This window comes from Astatotilapia calliptera, chromosome 10, assembly GCF_900246225.1.
Source record: "Astatotilapia calliptera chromosome 10, fAstCal1.2, whole genome shotgun sequence".
NCBI lineage: Eukaryota > Metazoa > Chordata > Actinopteri > Cichliformes > Cichlidae > Astatotilapia > Astatotilapia calliptera.
The window spans coordinates 12,913,316-12,931,605 of record NC_039311.1 but is presented as its reverse complement, the minus strand read 5'-3'; the positions used below and the strand labels follow the sequence as shown (position 1 = coordinate 12,931,605).

The window sequence follows — 18,290 nt, the reverse complement described above, 5'->3', positions numbered from 1 at the left end:
CTCGCGGCCAGGAGCGCTTAACGGCGAAGGTTTCGCAGTGCCGCCCCGACAATGTCACAGCGCTGTTTTTTGAGACGAGCCGGCCTCGTTAACAGATCGCACAATGGAGAGACACAGGATAGATGATGAGGAGGGGGTTAGTGTTGGGAGACGGGGAGGAGGAGGAGAAGGAGGAGGGGGAGGAGGGCAGGCCCGGGATGAAATGCGACAAAGGTTGTGAGCTGGATTCAAACCTACAATGCAATGTGTAAATGGTAGATACAGCAGGCCTTAGCTGGCTGAATAAAATCCATTTATAAAAAAAAAAGGGGGGGGGGGGCAATGGCACAAAGGGCAGAGAGGAAGACAGAGGACAAGCTGCAAGATATCATGATGCCAACCCCATCATTTTACATCTCTGCTGCTCTCATACATTGTCGGTGGGCCGGATGGTTTGTCTATCAGAGCAATATGCATGCCGACACAGAGGTATGTGGCACACAGAGGGTGTGCAGATCCATCAATCTGAATTCATTATCTTCTTCTGGACGAGGACACAGGGTGGGTGTTAGCGACGGTGGTGGTGGTGGGGGGGCGGCAGCAGTGTGAATGTAAAATCTTAATACGGAAAGAAAAGGCTTACCTCCACATTTCAGTTCTGCTCAACCCTGCCTTGTTTCATCCTGTTCCTCTCTGCCGACTCCCTCCCCTTCTCTCCCCGTGACAGCATTTTTCTGCTATCTATCTCCACGGTGAGGCTCCTTCTCCTCCTCCTCCCTCAGTTCCTCCTGTCTGATGTTCTCTTCCTCTCTCCAAAAATAAAATAAAACATCAGCACACGCACGCACACTTCCCGATCTCTGTGTCTGCCGGCTCTATTCTGTTGTTAAAGTCAAGGGGCAGGTTGATTTGCGCTGTCCTCCTCCCTCTTTCTTCCTCTCGCGCTGATTCTATTCCATTCACATCACACTAAAGCCAACCCCCTCTTTCTCCTCCTCCCCTCTCTCGCTCTCTCTCGTGCACACACAGCTTCGCCCGGCCTCTCTCTCTCTCTCGGCCCCCCTCCTCCTCCTCTCCTTGTCAGAGAGAGGTTGAGGCAGTGGCGGACGGACAGCGGCGTCCAAGCGGAGAGCTCTGCGTTTCTTACGCTGGAATTCAAAAACCCTCCCTGGGCCATGACTGTGGTTAAAAACATTTTTTCTTGCTGATTCAAATGCCCGAAACACTCGTGTATATAACGGTGTGTGACACACACACGAGCAGCAGTGTGGCAGACCCGATGCTGATGCAATGTTGTACCAAGACTTTTGCCTCCCAGGATTTCTCCACCTCTCTTTGACTAATTTATTGATGGAAAGCGACACTCGTGACATCAAACACGTTCATTTAAAGTGTCACTCTCCCCCCCGCCAGCGCTGAAATTTCTGCACGAGAGAGATAAAGTGCACACAACCTCAGAAGCAAAGGTGAAAATGGCAGTTGTGTGTGCTCAAGTGTGTGTGTGTGACAGAGTGTTTATTTGCAGAGGACCTCTGCGTACTCCCCAAACATGCTCAGTGTGCTGGAAGACCACAACAAACAATCAACCTCCTTAAGAACAATGAGAGCACAGGATACATAACAACACAGCTTTGGCCGTCCTCTCTCATCAGCCTCTGCAGCGTCTTTAAAAGCACATACCTGTCAATTTGGGTAAACCCTTGCATGGTGCTCGCGAGAGGAGATGATGTATCACGCTGCTTAACCTGCACCGCAGCAGAGCCAAGTGTCCGGCACCATCCCCCTAATTACTGCGTGGAGTTTTGTCCCGGCCGTACCATATGTTGCAGCGTGTGTGTGTTTGTGTGCGTGTGTCGCGAGGTCAGCGGCTCTGATCTGGGGTTGGGGGCAGGGGCGGGGAGGAGTGCAGAGAGGAGAGGCCTGAGTTGTTGGTAGAGTGTGTCTTGAGGAGATAAGAAAAATTAAAACAGAGTTGAGAGGAGAGAAACCAGCTTTTGTGGCAAACATTCATACCTCTTTGTGTCCTCATAAGGGGTCAGGAGGTGTTTTTGCGGAGATGCCTGCTTCCCTTTGCTTTCTGTTTGATGCAGAGACACGAGCACAACAAGCCAGTGAAAGCATCGGCAGCAAGTGTCGGAGCGTGACACCAAATTTCACCAACGTCTAACAACGGAACAGTCAGCGCGAAAAAGAAAGGTTAAAGTCAATTCAAGCTATAAAATAGCCTTGTGTCAGACGGGTTTAACATCGTGGATTACATCCAATTCTCACCCAATCTACACTTGAATTCCAGGTAAACATACATCTTTAAATATTTAGTTTGCAGTGATGGAGCATGATTTTTTTCAAGAAACCAAACAACCCTACAACTCTCAGTGCGGCAGTGACACCATGTGGAAATCTGTTGTTATGCTTAGTGGGATATTCCATTTTATGAGGCATGCTTGGTATAATCAAGCAGTTTGAAACAATTACAAATTATGGGCTCTCCTCATCCTTCTGCATAATAATGACTCTTAAAATTCAAGCTTGTTAAAGTAAAGCCCAAACTACTCCAAACTGGCAGCTCTAATGATCCAACTGTGTATCTGAGTAAAAATAACCAGGGCCCAAAATAAACTTTTGGCCCATAAAGCACAAAAATGTGCCAGCACTCAGACTCAGGGTGAGGAAATCTAGATGTCAGGAAGAGGATATTAGATTAGTGTGAAATTCCTGTGTCCTCCTGGGGAGTGGTGTGGCTCTGTGAGGTGGGGAGAGAAAAATTGGTGTGATGTGATGCTGATGCTGATAACTCAAACCTGACTTGCTGACATTAAAACGCCGTCAAGCCTGAGCGCACTTTTAAGCAGATCCATTGATCGGTCCGCTGAGGAAACGTGCTCAATAAACGAGGCCTCCTGCAGACACTGAGGTGTGATCCATTGTTACACATTTTACACATCCAGAGAGTAAACTGCAGTGTCGTGTTCAGCTGGGAAAGTGTGCGTTAGCAACATGCACCGTGCAGTCTAATAAAAACAAACAACATACAATTATCTAACATGCTAGAGTGCTGCTCTTCATGCAGGTTGTTACCAAATTTCTTCCAGTTGTTGTCTAACTCAGTTCCTCCGCCGCTCAAACACAATTACAGAGGTCAGGTTGTAATTACAGCTCCGCTCGACCGTCCTGTGGTTTCAACTTCAAATGTCGCACAGGTGATGGGTTCACAATACTGCCGCCTGGTGATCAAGCTTTATACTGAAACTCCGTGAAAATATTCTAAACCGTTTTTAATGTCTAATATGTTTACATTAAAAAAGAATTGATAAATTGACTGTAGTGAACATGATGTGTGCAGCTGTTATGTATAAAATCTAAAATGACCTGTTTTGCATCCGTTTTCCTCATTGCACCTACACTGTAATCAGCCGTCTTCTTTGTTTGGTCACATAAAACATGCTTATGTTATATTTGTTACCATTTCTGTTGCCCTCTTGGCCAGATCTCCATTGAAAAAGACATTTTATGAATGAGTATATAAAAGTCACTTTGTCAAAAACTGACTGCAGCTTCGATCTTGTGACAGGAATGTTCATTCTGGCCCAAAGACTGGATTCCATTCATGAGAAATATTTTTTGACATATTATAGGTCAACAAGTCCTTTATAACAGTTTCAATTCCTGCATTTTTTTTTTTTTTGGCACATACTTGAAATCACTTTTTGGCACCGGCTACAAATCGGGCTTGTATATGGCTCACGGACCACCTGCACCCCTTTTGATGACAGAGCCAACCTGTTAAAACAACTGCATAACTTTACTGCGGAAAACTGGACTAATTAATAACAATTACGGCAATTTCTTCACCCTCTGTAAAGCATCTATTGGGCTGTATGGCACCTTTTGACAACCGGATCTCAAAGCTGGATAGCTTGTTTCACATTCCTGGTGCAGTAATAATTTCTTGCCAAACTGCATATTCTGACATGAACTGCATTCATTTTACATAAAAATGTATGTAATTTAATTTTACATACAAACTAACTCAATTTTGAACACCCTCTTTATGCACTGTGTCCACTGGGAATTTGTTACATTCATTTACACGGCTTAACCTGTCCACACAGGTGAAAGTGGCTCTCAGACCAGAATAAACACAATAAAGACGCGTTGTTTTTAATCAATTCAGCCAGCTTTTCTTTTCTTTTTATATCAAACGTTCAAACGCTCTGAAGTGTTCCACATAAAGATATACTAAATCATTTCAACATCCTTTTCTGACATGTAAACATAAAACACAAAACTGAAGGTAAGATATCACTTTTAGGTCTTTTTTTTTTTTTAAACATTGTGCAGCTTGTTAGATAACATTGAGTAAAAAAGAAAGACGACTGTACATGAAATTTACATTCCTTAAAGTTCAACATGGCTTCTGTCATCAGTATGTACAGACACGGCAAATATACGTTTAAATCAAGAGGGGGTTGATATGCTTGAGTGATGAAAAAAAAGAAAAAGAAATATTGGCCTGAATGATCACAAACCAAGAACATATATAACTGCACAAACATGTAACATAACTGATGCCTAGTTCTGAGTTTTATGTAATGGATAATGCAAAAGTTTTGGGCTGTTCACATTTATAAGTGAGCCTAATAAAGTGACACTAAAAACAGCCTGATGCATTATAATTATTATTAGCTAAGAAACATTAATATTCAGGCACTCGAAGAAAAACTTACCCCCCCCCCCAAAAAAGTCTTAATGTACAATTTCCCTCTTTAAACTCTCAAAATAAACATCTGCCTTAGTCACAGGGAGAGTATAAAAGTATCCACAGTCTGATTTTAGTTCCTAATAACAACTATTCAATCTTTTATACCCAGGAAGAGGTTTTAGAGGTCCTGAAGCCTTGGAAAAAAAAAAAACAACCTTTGAAAAACCTTCAAAGTAGAAAAAAGTAAATTTTGGAGTGTTGTTCAGGCATTAGTTTTGTTTCTTAATTATGACTCTAGTGAACTTTGTTGGAATACGAATGATCCTAATGACAACATTTTTACATGGCAGATGAGAGGGTGTGGCCACAGTGGTAGTCAAGGGAACAGCAACAACAACAAGAAGAGCAAATAAATGTACTTGAGTTTTACAAAATGTGGACTAACAGATGAAGCAGTTCTATAGGATCTAAAATCACGTGTATAAAAACAACCTTTCAGTGGTTTGTGCGTTTGTCATTTTACACTGATAGACAGTCACCTTTTTGTCATTTTTAATGCACTGTTTTGATCATAAACAGGATCTTTTACACAGTAGAAGGTGTGTTGTGTTTTTGGCGGTGTTACTGTTAACCAGTCTCTCCGTCTGCCCAGGTTTGACGGCCTTTTAGATTCACGATATAGAATGAACGTTTAACAAAACAATTCATGTTCACTGTTTATCGAAGAGAAGTCCTGGGTTCTTGATGAGAAAGCCGAGGGGAAACCTTGATCTGATCCACCGTTCGCGTCGGGTGTCTGCTGCCCTGGTTCTGGCGTCATTCAGCAACCAACTCTACCACTTCCCCCTTTTGCTCCAGTCCTTTGGAGTGAAGTGAAGGCATTTAGGATCTATGCGCAGGTGCCGCTTCTGCATGGCTCTCTCGTGTCCCTCCACAATGTCCTCTGACAGAGTCAGAATGTACTGACCCTGCATTCAAGAAACCAAAGTCAGTACACATCATTTTATCTGCTCATTTGAAAAGATGCTGATGCTCCACTGCTTTCAACTTCTTCAACTCACAAAACAGAGCCTTAAATATTTAAGGTGCGGCTGCAGTGTCGTAGCAACACCTCCCGCTCTGGGAGTGTTACTGCTTTTCCTCACAAAGCCATTAAATTAGGGCTTTTGCACTTTGAAAGCCACAAAAGGAGTATTAAAAAACAAAAAAAACTGCTACAATGAGGCAAACCCACGAGTAATGATTACTGCTGCGAGAGACTGGCATGTGGTATACTAAAGCTGAGCTGAGACAAAGTCACCACCTGGATTTAAAATCATTGTTTACAAAACAACAGCGTTTTTTACACTGTAATGACCAATAGAAAGTCCAGGCTTTAACCCTATGGAGAATCTTTGGAATGTGCAGTCTTTTTGTGCTGTTTGTCTGTGAAGGTTCTCAGTCATCCAGGTCATCGTAGTCAAAGGAGCTTGCAAAGAAAAGCGTCTGGACTTCTTTAAGTTACTTGAAGACGTTTCACCTCTCATCCGAGAAGCTTCTTCAGTTCTGAGGTCAAATGGTGGAGAGTCCCAGATATAAACCTAGTGGGAGTTTCCCCCCACAGAGGGACAAAAGGACCCCCTGATGGTCCTCTAATCGCCTGAGCCAAGGTGTGAAACTGGGTGTGGGTCCCAATCAGCCAGAGTTTAGGGGTGAGTTCATTGTGAAACCTGGCCCCACCTTATCATGCGAATTCCTGAGATCAGATGGCCCAGGATGTGAGTGGGCGTTAAGGCGTCTGGGGAGGGATCTCAAAACTGGATTATAAATGGCAGAGAGTTGGTGTCGTAAACCACCGCCTCTGTTCAAAGATGGTCGCTCACGAATGGTCTCACATTCAGGGCCTAGGTAACGCTAGAATGTTTTTATTGCCAGATCATACATGAATCGGCAGTATTGTTCAATCTCACTGGTAGTCGCTTCAGTCGCTTCATGGGAAGTTGAGAAAAATCATCTGTGGTCCCGCCCACTTCCCCATGATCAGTGTTGATTTAGCCCATATATGCGTGAAGTCACAGCTCGCCGTTTAGTTTCTACTATTTCTTTTTTTTTTTTTTTTTATCTTCAAAGCTCGCCGAACGAACATTCAACCTCTTTCATTTGGTTAAGGAGAAAAAAAAGACTTCTAAGTGACGAATCACCAAGCTGAACGGGTGCTAGAATTCTGCTTACAGGGCTCGCAAAATTTCAAAATCCCAGGTAGCCCTTTGGGCAGGGACTCTTCAGTTTTTAGCAGCCCAAAATAAATTTAAGTAGCCCGAATAACAAAGAGAGCAATTTTTTGTTTGATGTTTTGTTTCCGTTACAATATTATACATTAATGTATAATATTGTAAAGGAAACAAAACATTAATCAAAAAATTGTTGAAACACAAATTACAACATTGTATAAAAATTACAATCATCAACTCAAATACTTGGTTCTAATTGAACAGAAATTTCTATGAACTTGTAAGAACTGTGTAGGACATGAATCAGTCTGTGTCAGATCCTGAATTTGAAATTTCCACTGAAGTCACGGGTAAGAGACAAGTGGAACCAAGATCTAGGGCATTTGCTTTTTGAAGTTTGCAAAGACTGCTAAATTTTGCCAGTGGTAGTTCACTCTTTGCAACATAGTACGCTGTTCTAAACTGATTTCTCAGGTTTATTTTTAGTATGTTATTTGCAATTGGTGTTTGTTCTGGGAAAGATATTGCAGAATGAGCAACAATGCATTTCTTGCATTTCTCATGGGTTCTAATGGGGGCCTTTCTTAAAATGACTGGTTCCAGTAACAAAGGCGCTTGTCGACTCAGAAATCGAGAGAAAACCAACAACACACCCGGCAGAACATTATGTTATTTACACGGGTGCACATAAGTGGTCCGCATGTGCGCATTCGCTGTCAAAATAAAAGAGCGCACCAGATAAGAAGTTGCAACGCGCGTTTGCGTCCATATAAAAAGCACTGTTTTTGTCCGCTAGAGTGGGATTTTCACGGCACATTCTGCACCACATCTCTGTGCGTTCATCATTTGTTTGAAGCCAGCTCACCTCCTGCAACCACTTTCCCGAGAATACGGAAAAGTGGTTGCAGGAGGTCCGAACCACAAAAGACTCCTGACATTTCTTTGGAGGTGGAGGAACACCAAAGTAATTGCTTAAAGGAGCTTGATTCTTCGACATCTTTAAGAGTTCTAAACAAATGTCTGTCCTCCTCCTGAAAATCTTATGTACGCAAACACGCGTTGCAACTTCTTATCTTGTGCGCGTTTTTTATTTTGACAGCGAATGCGCACCTGCGGACCACTTATGTGCAGCCCTGGTTATTTAGCTCGTCATATTGCAGCCACAGAAATTCTTTTGTCCATGAAACCATAAAGTTGCACTTTCTTTTTGCCTTATAGTCTGATTTGTCATAACTTTTCCGTTTTGTGGTAAGCTTTTCTTTGGCTGTCACTTCTTCACCCTGACCTGTCTTATTTGGCTCAGCAGAACTAAAATATAAATCCTGCTGCTTTTACACAGGCACTCACATAACGCTCAGCGATTCTCTGCGCGATCAACCTCTCACATGTTTAAGCTTGCTGCGGGAGATTTCACTTGTCATGTTTGCATAGTAAGCTAACGATTGATAAAACGATGTCAGAGGAATTGGTGCACAAATTATCATCACTCACAGATCAGTGCTGTCGCTCTCTATACACAGTTCACGCAATTGCAAAGTGAAAGCAAAAAACAAGCGCAAATTCAAACGCGATTTCAATATGTCACATATTGACAGTGGCTCACCGATGCCAATGACATAATTACCCAGCTACATTTCCGAAAGAATGCAAAAGCATTGACATATATTTTTCCTTCCTACGATAGTCCGACGGGCAGGGCAGAGATAGATTTTGGTAGCCCGACTGGAAAAAATCGCTAGCCTCGCTAGCGATTTTGCGAGCCCTGGCTTACCTCTAGAAAAAACATTTCCCATCTGTGTGTTATTCAAATTAAAAATTCAAGGCTTCAGAGTTTGGGTCTTTAGCATTTCAAATCTAATTAAACGTGTATTTTCAAGAAAAGTGTAAACAGTTAATTTACAGTTGGTGCTCATCTCTCACCTTGTAATAGTTGATTAGGTTGAGGTACTGAAGTGTTGAAATAACATCTTCTTTCTTTACACTTGTGATCTCACTGATCTCACTGCAAGTACAAAGACGACACATTTCAGCTCCAAACATGCATCTATAAACATTTTTTTATAGCTCATATAAGATCCAGAATATTTGCTTACTTGATGGTAATCTGTGGTCTTTCACCATTGTCTGGTTTAAGGTCCATAAGGATTTCCAAGATGGTCTGGGACCAGTAAGAGCGATAGGACAAGAGACCGAGATCAGAAAGCGGCTTTTCGGGAGTTCCCGTCTTCCCTTCTACTTTGGACAGCTCATAACCTGGCAGACACAAACAGATGTTTACAAGAGGTGACATGAAGACAGAAATGTTCATAACTTAAAAAACTGGCTGATGATACGACACTTACTGAACTCAATGAGCAGTTTGCCGTAACCTCTTCGCTGGTAAGGAGGCAAGGTGAGGATGCAGGCAACGTTGTAATCTTCAGTTGATTCCTTTTCCTGCACAAAGGGAAGAAAAATAATGATAAGCTTTGGAAACTCCTGCTTACATAGAGGCATATTTCCTGTTATGAGTGCACTATCACAGTGTGGAAAAAATTCTCTGCCTTATCTGTGCACCTTAGAGAAGTAGCCCACTATATGGAAGCCTTTGGAGTCGTACTCTGTCATTACGTAGAAGAGGAAAGGGTCTGTGTCGTAATACAACGTCTTGTGGTCGAGGAAACACTTTGCGAGTAAACACAGGTTCTGGGAATAGTTCTGGAAAAATATAAAAACATGTATTAACCACAAATAAACAACAATAAATATCTGGTGAATAAAAAAGAAAGAAAGAAAAGAAGCATCACACCACTAACTTTGTTTTTCCTGCCGTCGATCTCAAAGAATGAGATGGTGCCTTTGCGGTAGATCTCATTGCCTGGAGGATGCCTTAGATTACATTTGGTCTGAAAAAAGAAAGAAATAAAAAATAAACCTAACAACACAAGCAATGTCAAACAATCTTAGAAGCACAGATTTCAGGTGTAAGCTGTTAACATAACCAAGGTTTAGAGAACAAAAGTCTTACCAAATGCCTCTGAAGACACTTGAGGCTTTTGAGGTACTTGAGACAGAATTCACAGAGGTAGAGGATGGGCAGCGAGGTGAGTTCCTGTGGGTATGGAGAGAAGTACCAAGGCTTCAGTCTGTGCCGTCCCAGCTCTATACACTCAATGTTCTTCATCCGGGTGACGATGTCGTCATGGCTGCGATCGGACACTAAACTGCCTGTCATGCGGGGTGCAGAGGGAATGCCATCTGAGCTGTCCTGGGAATCCTGGTGGTACAAAATGTGAAGATTACACAGATGACACACTTATGCAGCAGTTATTCTCAAGTGCTTCAAATGTGTTTGAACAAAAAGCTGATTGATCACAGATTTCTTTAACAACAACAAAAAAAAGGTAATATGATTAATCAGAGTACATGTTTAGTCCAGAAAGACTAAACTTGGGTCTGAGGTAAGCAGCACCTCTGATTTATTGGACCCACTAAGGCACAGTTGAATTTGGAAAGCAACACACAATCAACGGGCAATAATAGGAAATTAAACAGACCTCTGGTGGTGGTAGAAAGACACTGGCACTTTGAGGCTTGTTATACTGCAAAACCTTTATCATCTAGCAGAAAAAGACACAAAAACACAGGCTTTAATGTGTAAAATCCAGGTTGGCTGCATGAGGAGCCCGTCAGCTTTGACTGGTGATCATAATCACAGAGACAGACATGTTAGACAGTGAATGAAGAGTGGGGTAAAGAACAAACACAAACATTCATCTCATGTGGATTTGACAGATTTGTTAATGTTTATGAAGAACCTAATGGCCACTGTCATCACCGCTGATGTGAGAGCGCTGCAGGTTGGCATAAAACATGAGAGTACAGCAGCGTACATGTAGCTTGATGGAGAAAACAGAACATCCCGGGTTACACTAAACCCTCAAAAGCAGCAAACGCTGAAAATGTTTTGTCAAACAACGTTTTTGAGACACAAAATTACAATTACAGGCTCCTGGTAAAATGTGGTGTCAGGATTCTTGGTCAGATTCATTTAAATAGGATAGTTTTGTTTTTTTAAAGAGCCACACATCAACTCAAACATAGACCCACACAGGAGAATCAATGAAATGCTCATTGAATATTTTAAAAAGCTGCAGAATTTAGCCAGAGCTGATGCTGAAAAATAAAAATATATGAAAGCACAACATACAGTCCTCAATACTTGCCAGCATATAATATGTTATTGTGCCCATTAGCTAGAATGAAATGTATGACAAAGTAATCAAACAACCTAAATATAAATAAATAAAGAGCAAGTTCTTTTTCAGGAGGATTGTTAAGCCAACAAGCCATAACTAAATAGCTGCAAATAGGGCTGGGCCATATTATACCGTTCACGGTAATACCGGTATAATGTTAGGCAACGATAGGAAAATGAAATATCGCGATAGAATGGGAGTAAAACGCGCATGCGCAGTGCCTTTGTTTTCATACGCACATGGCCGATTGTTGAGTGAAACAGATGAACCAGAATTGGTTTGTAAAAATGGTGCAACTTCCGTGATGTGGAACTGGTTTGGTGTTTGTCCTTCAGATACACAACAAAGCACATTTTTTTGCAGAACATGCAAGCGGCCGTTGTTATTGTCGTATTTGTCGGACTAAAATGCTCTTAAATCTGGGAGTAATCTGGGTCCTAAACTCCATATTCTTCAGGTCAAACAACACTGCAGCATCACTTAGAGTTAAAAACTGTCTAAATTCTTTCATCTTTAATAAAACGATCAGCATTGCTGCTTTACCAGGTGTAACTATAAAGTTTAACTTCCAGGCATCCATGAAAACAAAAGTTATTATATTTAACGGAGTTAGAAGTTAGCAGGAAGCTAGCGGAAGTTAGCTCGCTAGTTTCGCTAGTTACCTAAGCATGATATTGCATGTTCTGACTGAGAGATTTCTGAAAAAAATCAAACGTACAGCTCTGCTATCACTTCCAACATAAATGAAGACAGGAAACTAAACAGCAGTGACGTTTGTAGGGTTACTGAAGTTGGGCTAGCTGGTATATAATGATGTGCTACGTGATCGCTAGCGACACAGCTATGTTAGCATAACATAAACAGTGAAGCTGGAGGACGAACACTAACACTTTTCCACTTATAAAAGTTAACGTGAAGGTTCTTCATGGTTAGAGACAAATGCAATCGCATGGCAGGATGCTGTAAACGGACCAAACTTCAGTCAGGAGAACAACTGAGATAATCCATCCACAATACGAGGTTAGTCATTAATATACTGCAACAACATGGGAATAGAGCAGAATTCATTCATTAATAAATCAATGGTACAGAAGTGGAGGAAGCAAGAAGAATGAGTTTAATAAAGTTTGATTTATCTGACTGCTTTGTTTCGCTTAATGTGCCTTATAATCCCGTGCACCTTATGGTCCGAAAAATGCGTACTGCACACTGCAGTTTAATGTTGCAAAGCACCTCTTTTTAACTTCAGTGGATATTATACATGGTTATGCTCAGGATATGTCAGCCCATTTCTACTGGAAATGCCTTTTGGTTAAACTTTCAGCAAGGAATTTGCATTTGCACTGTTACATTTTTATAAAGCTTTAATGTACATAAAAACCAGCTTCTTGTTTAAGTGAAAATAAATGGAAGGTTGTCTTTTTGCGCTAGTAATGTTGTGGAGTTGTATTTTGTCTCACATCAATTATATCGTCGGTTATATCGTTATCGCAAATTTTCAAATATATATCGTGATAAATATTTTTGGCCATATCGCCCTGCTCTAGCTGCAAATGTAATTCCCTGTTTTAAACACCACAATAAACACGAGCTAAGAACACATCAATACATAAAAACACACTAATGAATTGTTTTGTGGTGGTCAGAAGGGAAACAGTGGGTGAGAAATGAAAAGGGAAACACACACACACACACACACACACACACACACACACACACACACACACACACACACACACACACACACACACACACACACACACACACACACAAAAGGGTAAAGAAAGGGGGAAATTAAAGAATGACAAAGCAATCTTTGAAAAACCAAAACATTTTCATCATTATGATTGCACGTGGGGTTTATAAACAAATACATGACAGCAATAATTTATCACATTTGAATCCTATGCAGTGATGTTGACAATTTATATGGGTACAAAGTTTTTTGGGGGGATAGTGATTACTCTTTTCCTTATTTTCTGTCATATATGCACACCTTTACAGATGTGGATGGTCAGAATAAATTTGGCCAGAGTTCAAAAGGTCAACATATGTACAAGTAATTGCTGTAAGGCAAAAGCTCACACTCTGCTTCAGCCAGTTTTTCTACTCTTAAATCCACGTGATGAGAGCGGCATTCCTAAGGATATCCATGAATTAGTCATCATGGAGACCTCGTCCACCTGCTGCTCAAACATTTTTTTTGCATGGAGCAGCCAATCAAAAGAAAGCGGACTTAAACGGAGGAGAAACGAGGCTAATAATTCTCATTCCAGACAGAGGATGAACTCAGGGGCTGCACCAGGGCCTCATACAGGATAAGTAAGCATTATTTTGAACTGTGAATCATGAAAAGCTACTTTAAAAAAGTCCAAGAATTAAAATATGGTGCTGGAAATAAGCACAATAGGTCCCCATAATAAAACAAATATGTCCTATTACAACAGTATAGACCTTGTGCAAGAACCGTGCACCAGTCTGAATGAATGTCACCAGCTGCACCGGAGAATGCTCCAGTGAGAGGACTGTGACGCTTTGCAAAATGCATTCTAATACAACTCCACAAAACCCAACACAGACAGACTCTTAACAAATTCAAAAAATGAAGCGAATAACACGACCACAAACATGCAGTAAAACAAGGTAACGCACCTCGTCAGTTCCCCCACAATTAGCTTTTCTTTTCCTCCCAGGTGGAGCGGGGATGAGTCGTCGGGCGTTGCCATTCTGTTGTGAGTAGGACATTAAAAGATATTCATTAGCAAATAGGAGAAAGGAAAAAAAACAAAAGAGAGAGAATTTAAGAGGATTTTCTTTACCGTTGTGAGCTCATGGTCTTCACGGGACTTAAAGGTGGGCGTCTCTCTCACGGCAGGAAAAACAGCTGCCTGAGTGGCTTCAGCTGAACTTGGCAGGGAGGGCACAGGGATGACTGGGGGTACCTGAGGAGCCACGGGGGCAGGCTCTACTTTCCTCTTCTGCAGCAAACAAACAGTGTTAGAGATTCAGCTTTAAGATTGAATACAAACAAACCAAACAAAGGTGAATTTGATGGGATTTGTTTTTCATGTCAACGTGATCAGAGGCTTGATTAAAAGCCGGGGACTCCATTTGTATTCAATGAAGAGTGACATCTTGATATCAAGATGCTTTTTCAGACAGAACTAAGACTGTGCATCTTTAATAGCCACAGCAAATCAATTTATTTCTCCAAATCTCAACTAATTTGCAGGTTAACCAATGTAAATACACCCCATTAAACCTGGTATTAAATGTGATGGCAGCAGATGGGCTTCACTTCCTATTACAAATCTTCATTTGGATACACTCTATATTAAACGTTACTTTACCTTATAGCTCTACATTAACAGTGGGATCATCACACAAGAATCACATTGACACCAGGTTTAAAAAGGTCTCAGTAATTTGTGGAGTGGGTGAATTCTACTTGTACCGGCGTGGGGAGGGTTTTGCCTCTGGAAGGAGCTGTGGCAGTTTGTACGTTGAGATCTAGACTCTTCCTCTGAATTGAACGGAAAGGAAGAGAAGGAAGCGGGTTAACACTGGGATAATTCATGTTAACCCTCAGGTTAATACTGAGGAATTCAATTCACACAAAATCCGACTAAAGGTTTAATCATAAAACGAGAGTTTCACCGTTTGAGTGGCATGTGTTTGATAAAGAAGTATTAACACAGAAATGTAAGACTGAAAAAAGAGGATATTGATATTTTGTTAAAAACAGGGTCCTCTATAACATGATGCCCTTTTATTTATCTATATTTTTATTGTTATTATGGCTGCATTTCCTGTGGGTAGACTGTTACAAATCAGTGCTCAAGCAGCATAAAGCACACTGCAGCTTATTAAAGTGACCATGGAAAGCTTATACCATGCATCAATGGAAGTGAACAGCAACAAACATGAAATTTACCATCATGCAGGTTTTTCTATAAAATGAATAAAAACCACACAACACAGAAATTAAGACTGACATCATTTCTTAATACTGTGAGAATTATAATTACATTGCTTTAAATGACACGTGGACTCCTTACCACTTCTCTCTCTCTCTCTCTCTCTCTCTCTCGCTCTCTTTCTCTCTCTCTTTCTCTGTCTCTCTCCGGAGAACTAGGACGGGAACCTGAAAGACCGTTCTTGGTTGGTGTTTTAGCATCTTTCTTGGGGAACTGAAGCTTCTTCATGTCCAGCCTTTCTGTTGTGACCCACTCATCCAGACGTTTGTTGACTTAAACACACAGACAAAGAGAGACAGAGTGGTGATTTGATGTGTGAAGATCTTTAGCTCATAACATGACAGGAAAAGGGGGGGGGGGGGGGGAATCAAAAGCTATGTGTACAAAGCTATAATTCTGAATTGATCCAAATAAGACAAAAAAAATGAATTACTAAATAAATGCAAATCTGCTTTGCAATCTTTGATAATAACTTAATAAACAAACCTTAAAAGGTGTAATTAACCTTGGTGTATGTTTACTAAACTGGGGCTGTGAAATCTTGAGAAAAACCAAGACGACTGACACAAAATATACTCACAGTCAATGTAGTGAACATAGTAGAGCTTTCTACTAGAAACTTCCTTCACACTCAGGATTTCAGCCAGTGCTGTACAAAGCAGAGACAATCGTTGTGATGCTTTTCTATGAAACACTGTAGCTTTAACACACTTAACATTAAATACACAGGCATGTGATAAAAGTTACTGTTTACATTCCAATGCTAAAAATAAACCAAAGGTGCACAAAATCTACTTTAATGTGAGATTTTAAATGTCCTATAATGTAATTATTTATGCTGAGGTATCAGGATTATAAAGTCTAAGTGCAATGCCCAATTAAATTTGGTTTAAATACCATTTGTGCTTTAATTTTTTTGTTGTTGTTGTTGTTAAAAAGGAATGTGTTAAAAAAGATTACTATGGACCAAACTGAGTGCCAAGAGAGTAAGAGAGAAAACCTGATAAATTCGCTCTCAAATTTGTAAACATCACTGATGCCACCTGCATTTAGTACTTTTTTTCTATAAAATGTGAAACTAAGTAAAATTAAGAACTGGCAATTTAATTTCCGAGGGAGTGGCAGCAGTTTTCTTAAGTCTTCCAATTGAATTCATACACACTTTACAGCAGCATGCACCATCCGTGGCCATGGTGTTTACAGCGCTTTAACTGGAGGCCGGGGCTTCTGGTAACAACAGCTGAGCTGAGCTCCTTAGCATTAGCTTAGCATATAAAAAAAAAACGGACAATACTTACGCCATTCGTCTTCGTGTTCTTGGTTTTTACGAAGAACCGGGAGGCGACAGCCCTCCACAATCTCGACCTGTAAATAACAACACATTTATTTATACTCTGAAACCGGTCAATGTGCCTATATTAACATTATATCTTTCTTAAGCCTACCGAAGATGAGTTGTCCGCCATTTTCGTCATCTGTGCGAGGAGGAGCGGGGTGTTGTGGGAAAATGCCGGTCCACAGCAAAGATGAAATATACGGCAAGATGAAACTTCCTAAAGGAGCCGCGGAAAACCAACCCGGAAGCTAAGCGAGGGGGTGTTTCTGAAACGATTCACTTGGCATAAAAGTGTGAAAACGAAAGGTAAAATACATTTTTTTTTTACTTTATTTTTTGTTAAGTAACTGAAACCAATGGAGGATTGTTTCCACCTCTAAAAAAAAACTAGTCAAAGCTAGTCAAAAGTTTATTTATCTCAAAATTTCGACTTAATAACGGGAAGTCCCCCCCTCAGTTTTGAGTTATTTTCTCAGAAGTTTGTGAGTCAAAGTTTTGAGACGATAACCTATAATTTGGACTAATGGACTGCTATTTATTTATTTATTAGTGGAAAAAGAAAGCTACTATAGGATCATAACATCTACCAAAAAGCTAACCAAAATAACATAATATTTTTTTAATAGTTAGTTTTTGTCAATTTGGTTACATTTGTCAACATAACTGGCATTAACCAGTATGTCTACTGATAAGGGGCTATCATTATGACTGAAAGCCACATGTCTGTATCAGAACATTGTACTGAGCTTAAATAATCACACAGGTACTAATTAAAAGATTAAAACAGTAGCAATGACACTGTGGAAACTAACTGAAACTAAACTGAGCTGAAAACAATAACGTGTTCAACTACCTTGAATTATTTCATTTAATTGTTATTTTTACTTAGTTTATTCAATTGCTTTTTGCACTGTTTTAAATTCATTAACCAGGTATGATTTGATTATATAGCATTACTTTGTTTGAGAAGAAGTGACCCCTTTGTTTTGATTACTAATATCTTGTCCCTTTAATTAGATGTTTTACCATCATCATAAAGTAACCTTGCGTCACATGCTTAGTTATGGGGTCAGCTCTGTTGAGGTCCACATTAGCAACCCGAGAAGCATCTGTCCAGTGAAGTTATTGCAACCTCCACCATTCTTTTCTAATGAACCTCTTGAGCCACATTTGCATTTCACTGTCATTAAATGCTACAATTGACTGCATCCTTGATCAGGGCCTACAGATCTGCAGCTGGCTGTGTAAGAGTTTATTATGAGGTGTTTTTGAACATCATCTTCACTGTGTGGTGATAGGGAATACTCAGAGAGCCCTCCAAGCATAGAAACACCAGCTGCACTTTACAGAGCTGTAACAGCAGAGAGCCGTGTTATCATTCTCTGTCTTTATCTTTCAAGGCCGTGTAGTTCATTAAATAAAGCTTCAGTGGGAGTTGAAGAATATTAATGCTGTGCCTCTACCACTTTTATGTGTTTTATTTATATTTCAATGCAGGTAAGAGTTCATGGGATATCGGGCCTGCTGGGATCGCCAAGCCTACCTAATGAGTTTCATCTCTGACCAGTTTATCCAACAGTGAAACACATTAGAATTTCACACTAGCAGTTACCTTCAATGACCCCATTATTCTGAGTACAATCGTGAAGTCTAACTTGCCTTGCTTTTTCAGTTTCCTAGATTTTAGGTGAGCAAAGTGGCAGGCAGGCAGCTCCTTTACTAGCTATAATGCTGCCTTATTGGCCAGCGAGCGTGCTGATTTGTCTCAAGGTGCTAGTGCAGAGCCTTATCATCTTCAAGTTATTAAAGTCCGTTCTGAGGCTGTGCAAAACTCTCAAAGAACTTGGA

At 40.7% G+C, this 18,290-nt stretch overlaps 2 protein-coding genes across 4 annotated transcripts in view; both read right to left on the bottom strand.

The window, feature by feature from the left end:
* The window catches only part of sipa1 (signal-induced proliferation-associated 1), a 35,059-nt gene extending 33,227 nt beyond the window's left edge, over positions 1 to 1,832 (bottom strand). Inside the window, exon 1 of one of the 2 annotated variants that reach the window (XM_026181747.1) lies at positions 1,660 to 1,832. The gene's annotated coding sequence lies outside the window, so the exon portion shown is untranslated. Of the gene's footprint in view, positions 1 to 622; positions 962 to 1,659 lie in introns of those variants that run through there. The other variant, XM_026181745.1, reaches the window with a different exon arrangement.
* A 3,386-nt stretch (positions 1,833 to 5,218) lies between these two features.
* LOC113030812 (histone acetyltransferase KAT5) lies at positions 5,219 to 16,651 on the bottom strand. 2 transcript variants are annotated; one of them, XM_026182534.1, is made up of 15 exons: positions 16,552 to 16,651; positions 16,405 to 16,471; positions 15,687 to 15,755; positions 15,188 to 15,378; positions 14,578 to 14,652; positions 13,949 to 14,107; positions 13,782 to 13,856; positions 10,428 to 10,490; positions 9,899 to 10,147; positions 9,687 to 9,776; positions 9,448 to 9,588; positions 9,234 to 9,327; positions 8,985 to 9,144; positions 8,812 to 8,893; positions 5,219 to 5,649 (listed from the first exon to the last, which is right to left on the bottom strand). In XM_026182534.1, exons 1-15 carry the CDS (start codon positions 16,579 to 16,581, stop codon positions 5,515 to 5,517), a joined length of 1,680 nt encoding a protein of 559 aa, XP_026038319.1. In that variant the 5' UTR covers positions 16,582 to 16,651; the 3' UTR covers positions 5,219 to 5,514. The 2 variants fall into 2 exon arrangements, with proteins under 2 accessions (XP_026038319.1, XP_026038320.1); XM_026182535.1 differs by having other exon boundaries at positions 14,584 to 14,652; positions 16,552 to 16,647.
* Between the last annotated feature and the right edge of the window lie 1,639 nt (positions 16,652 to 18,290).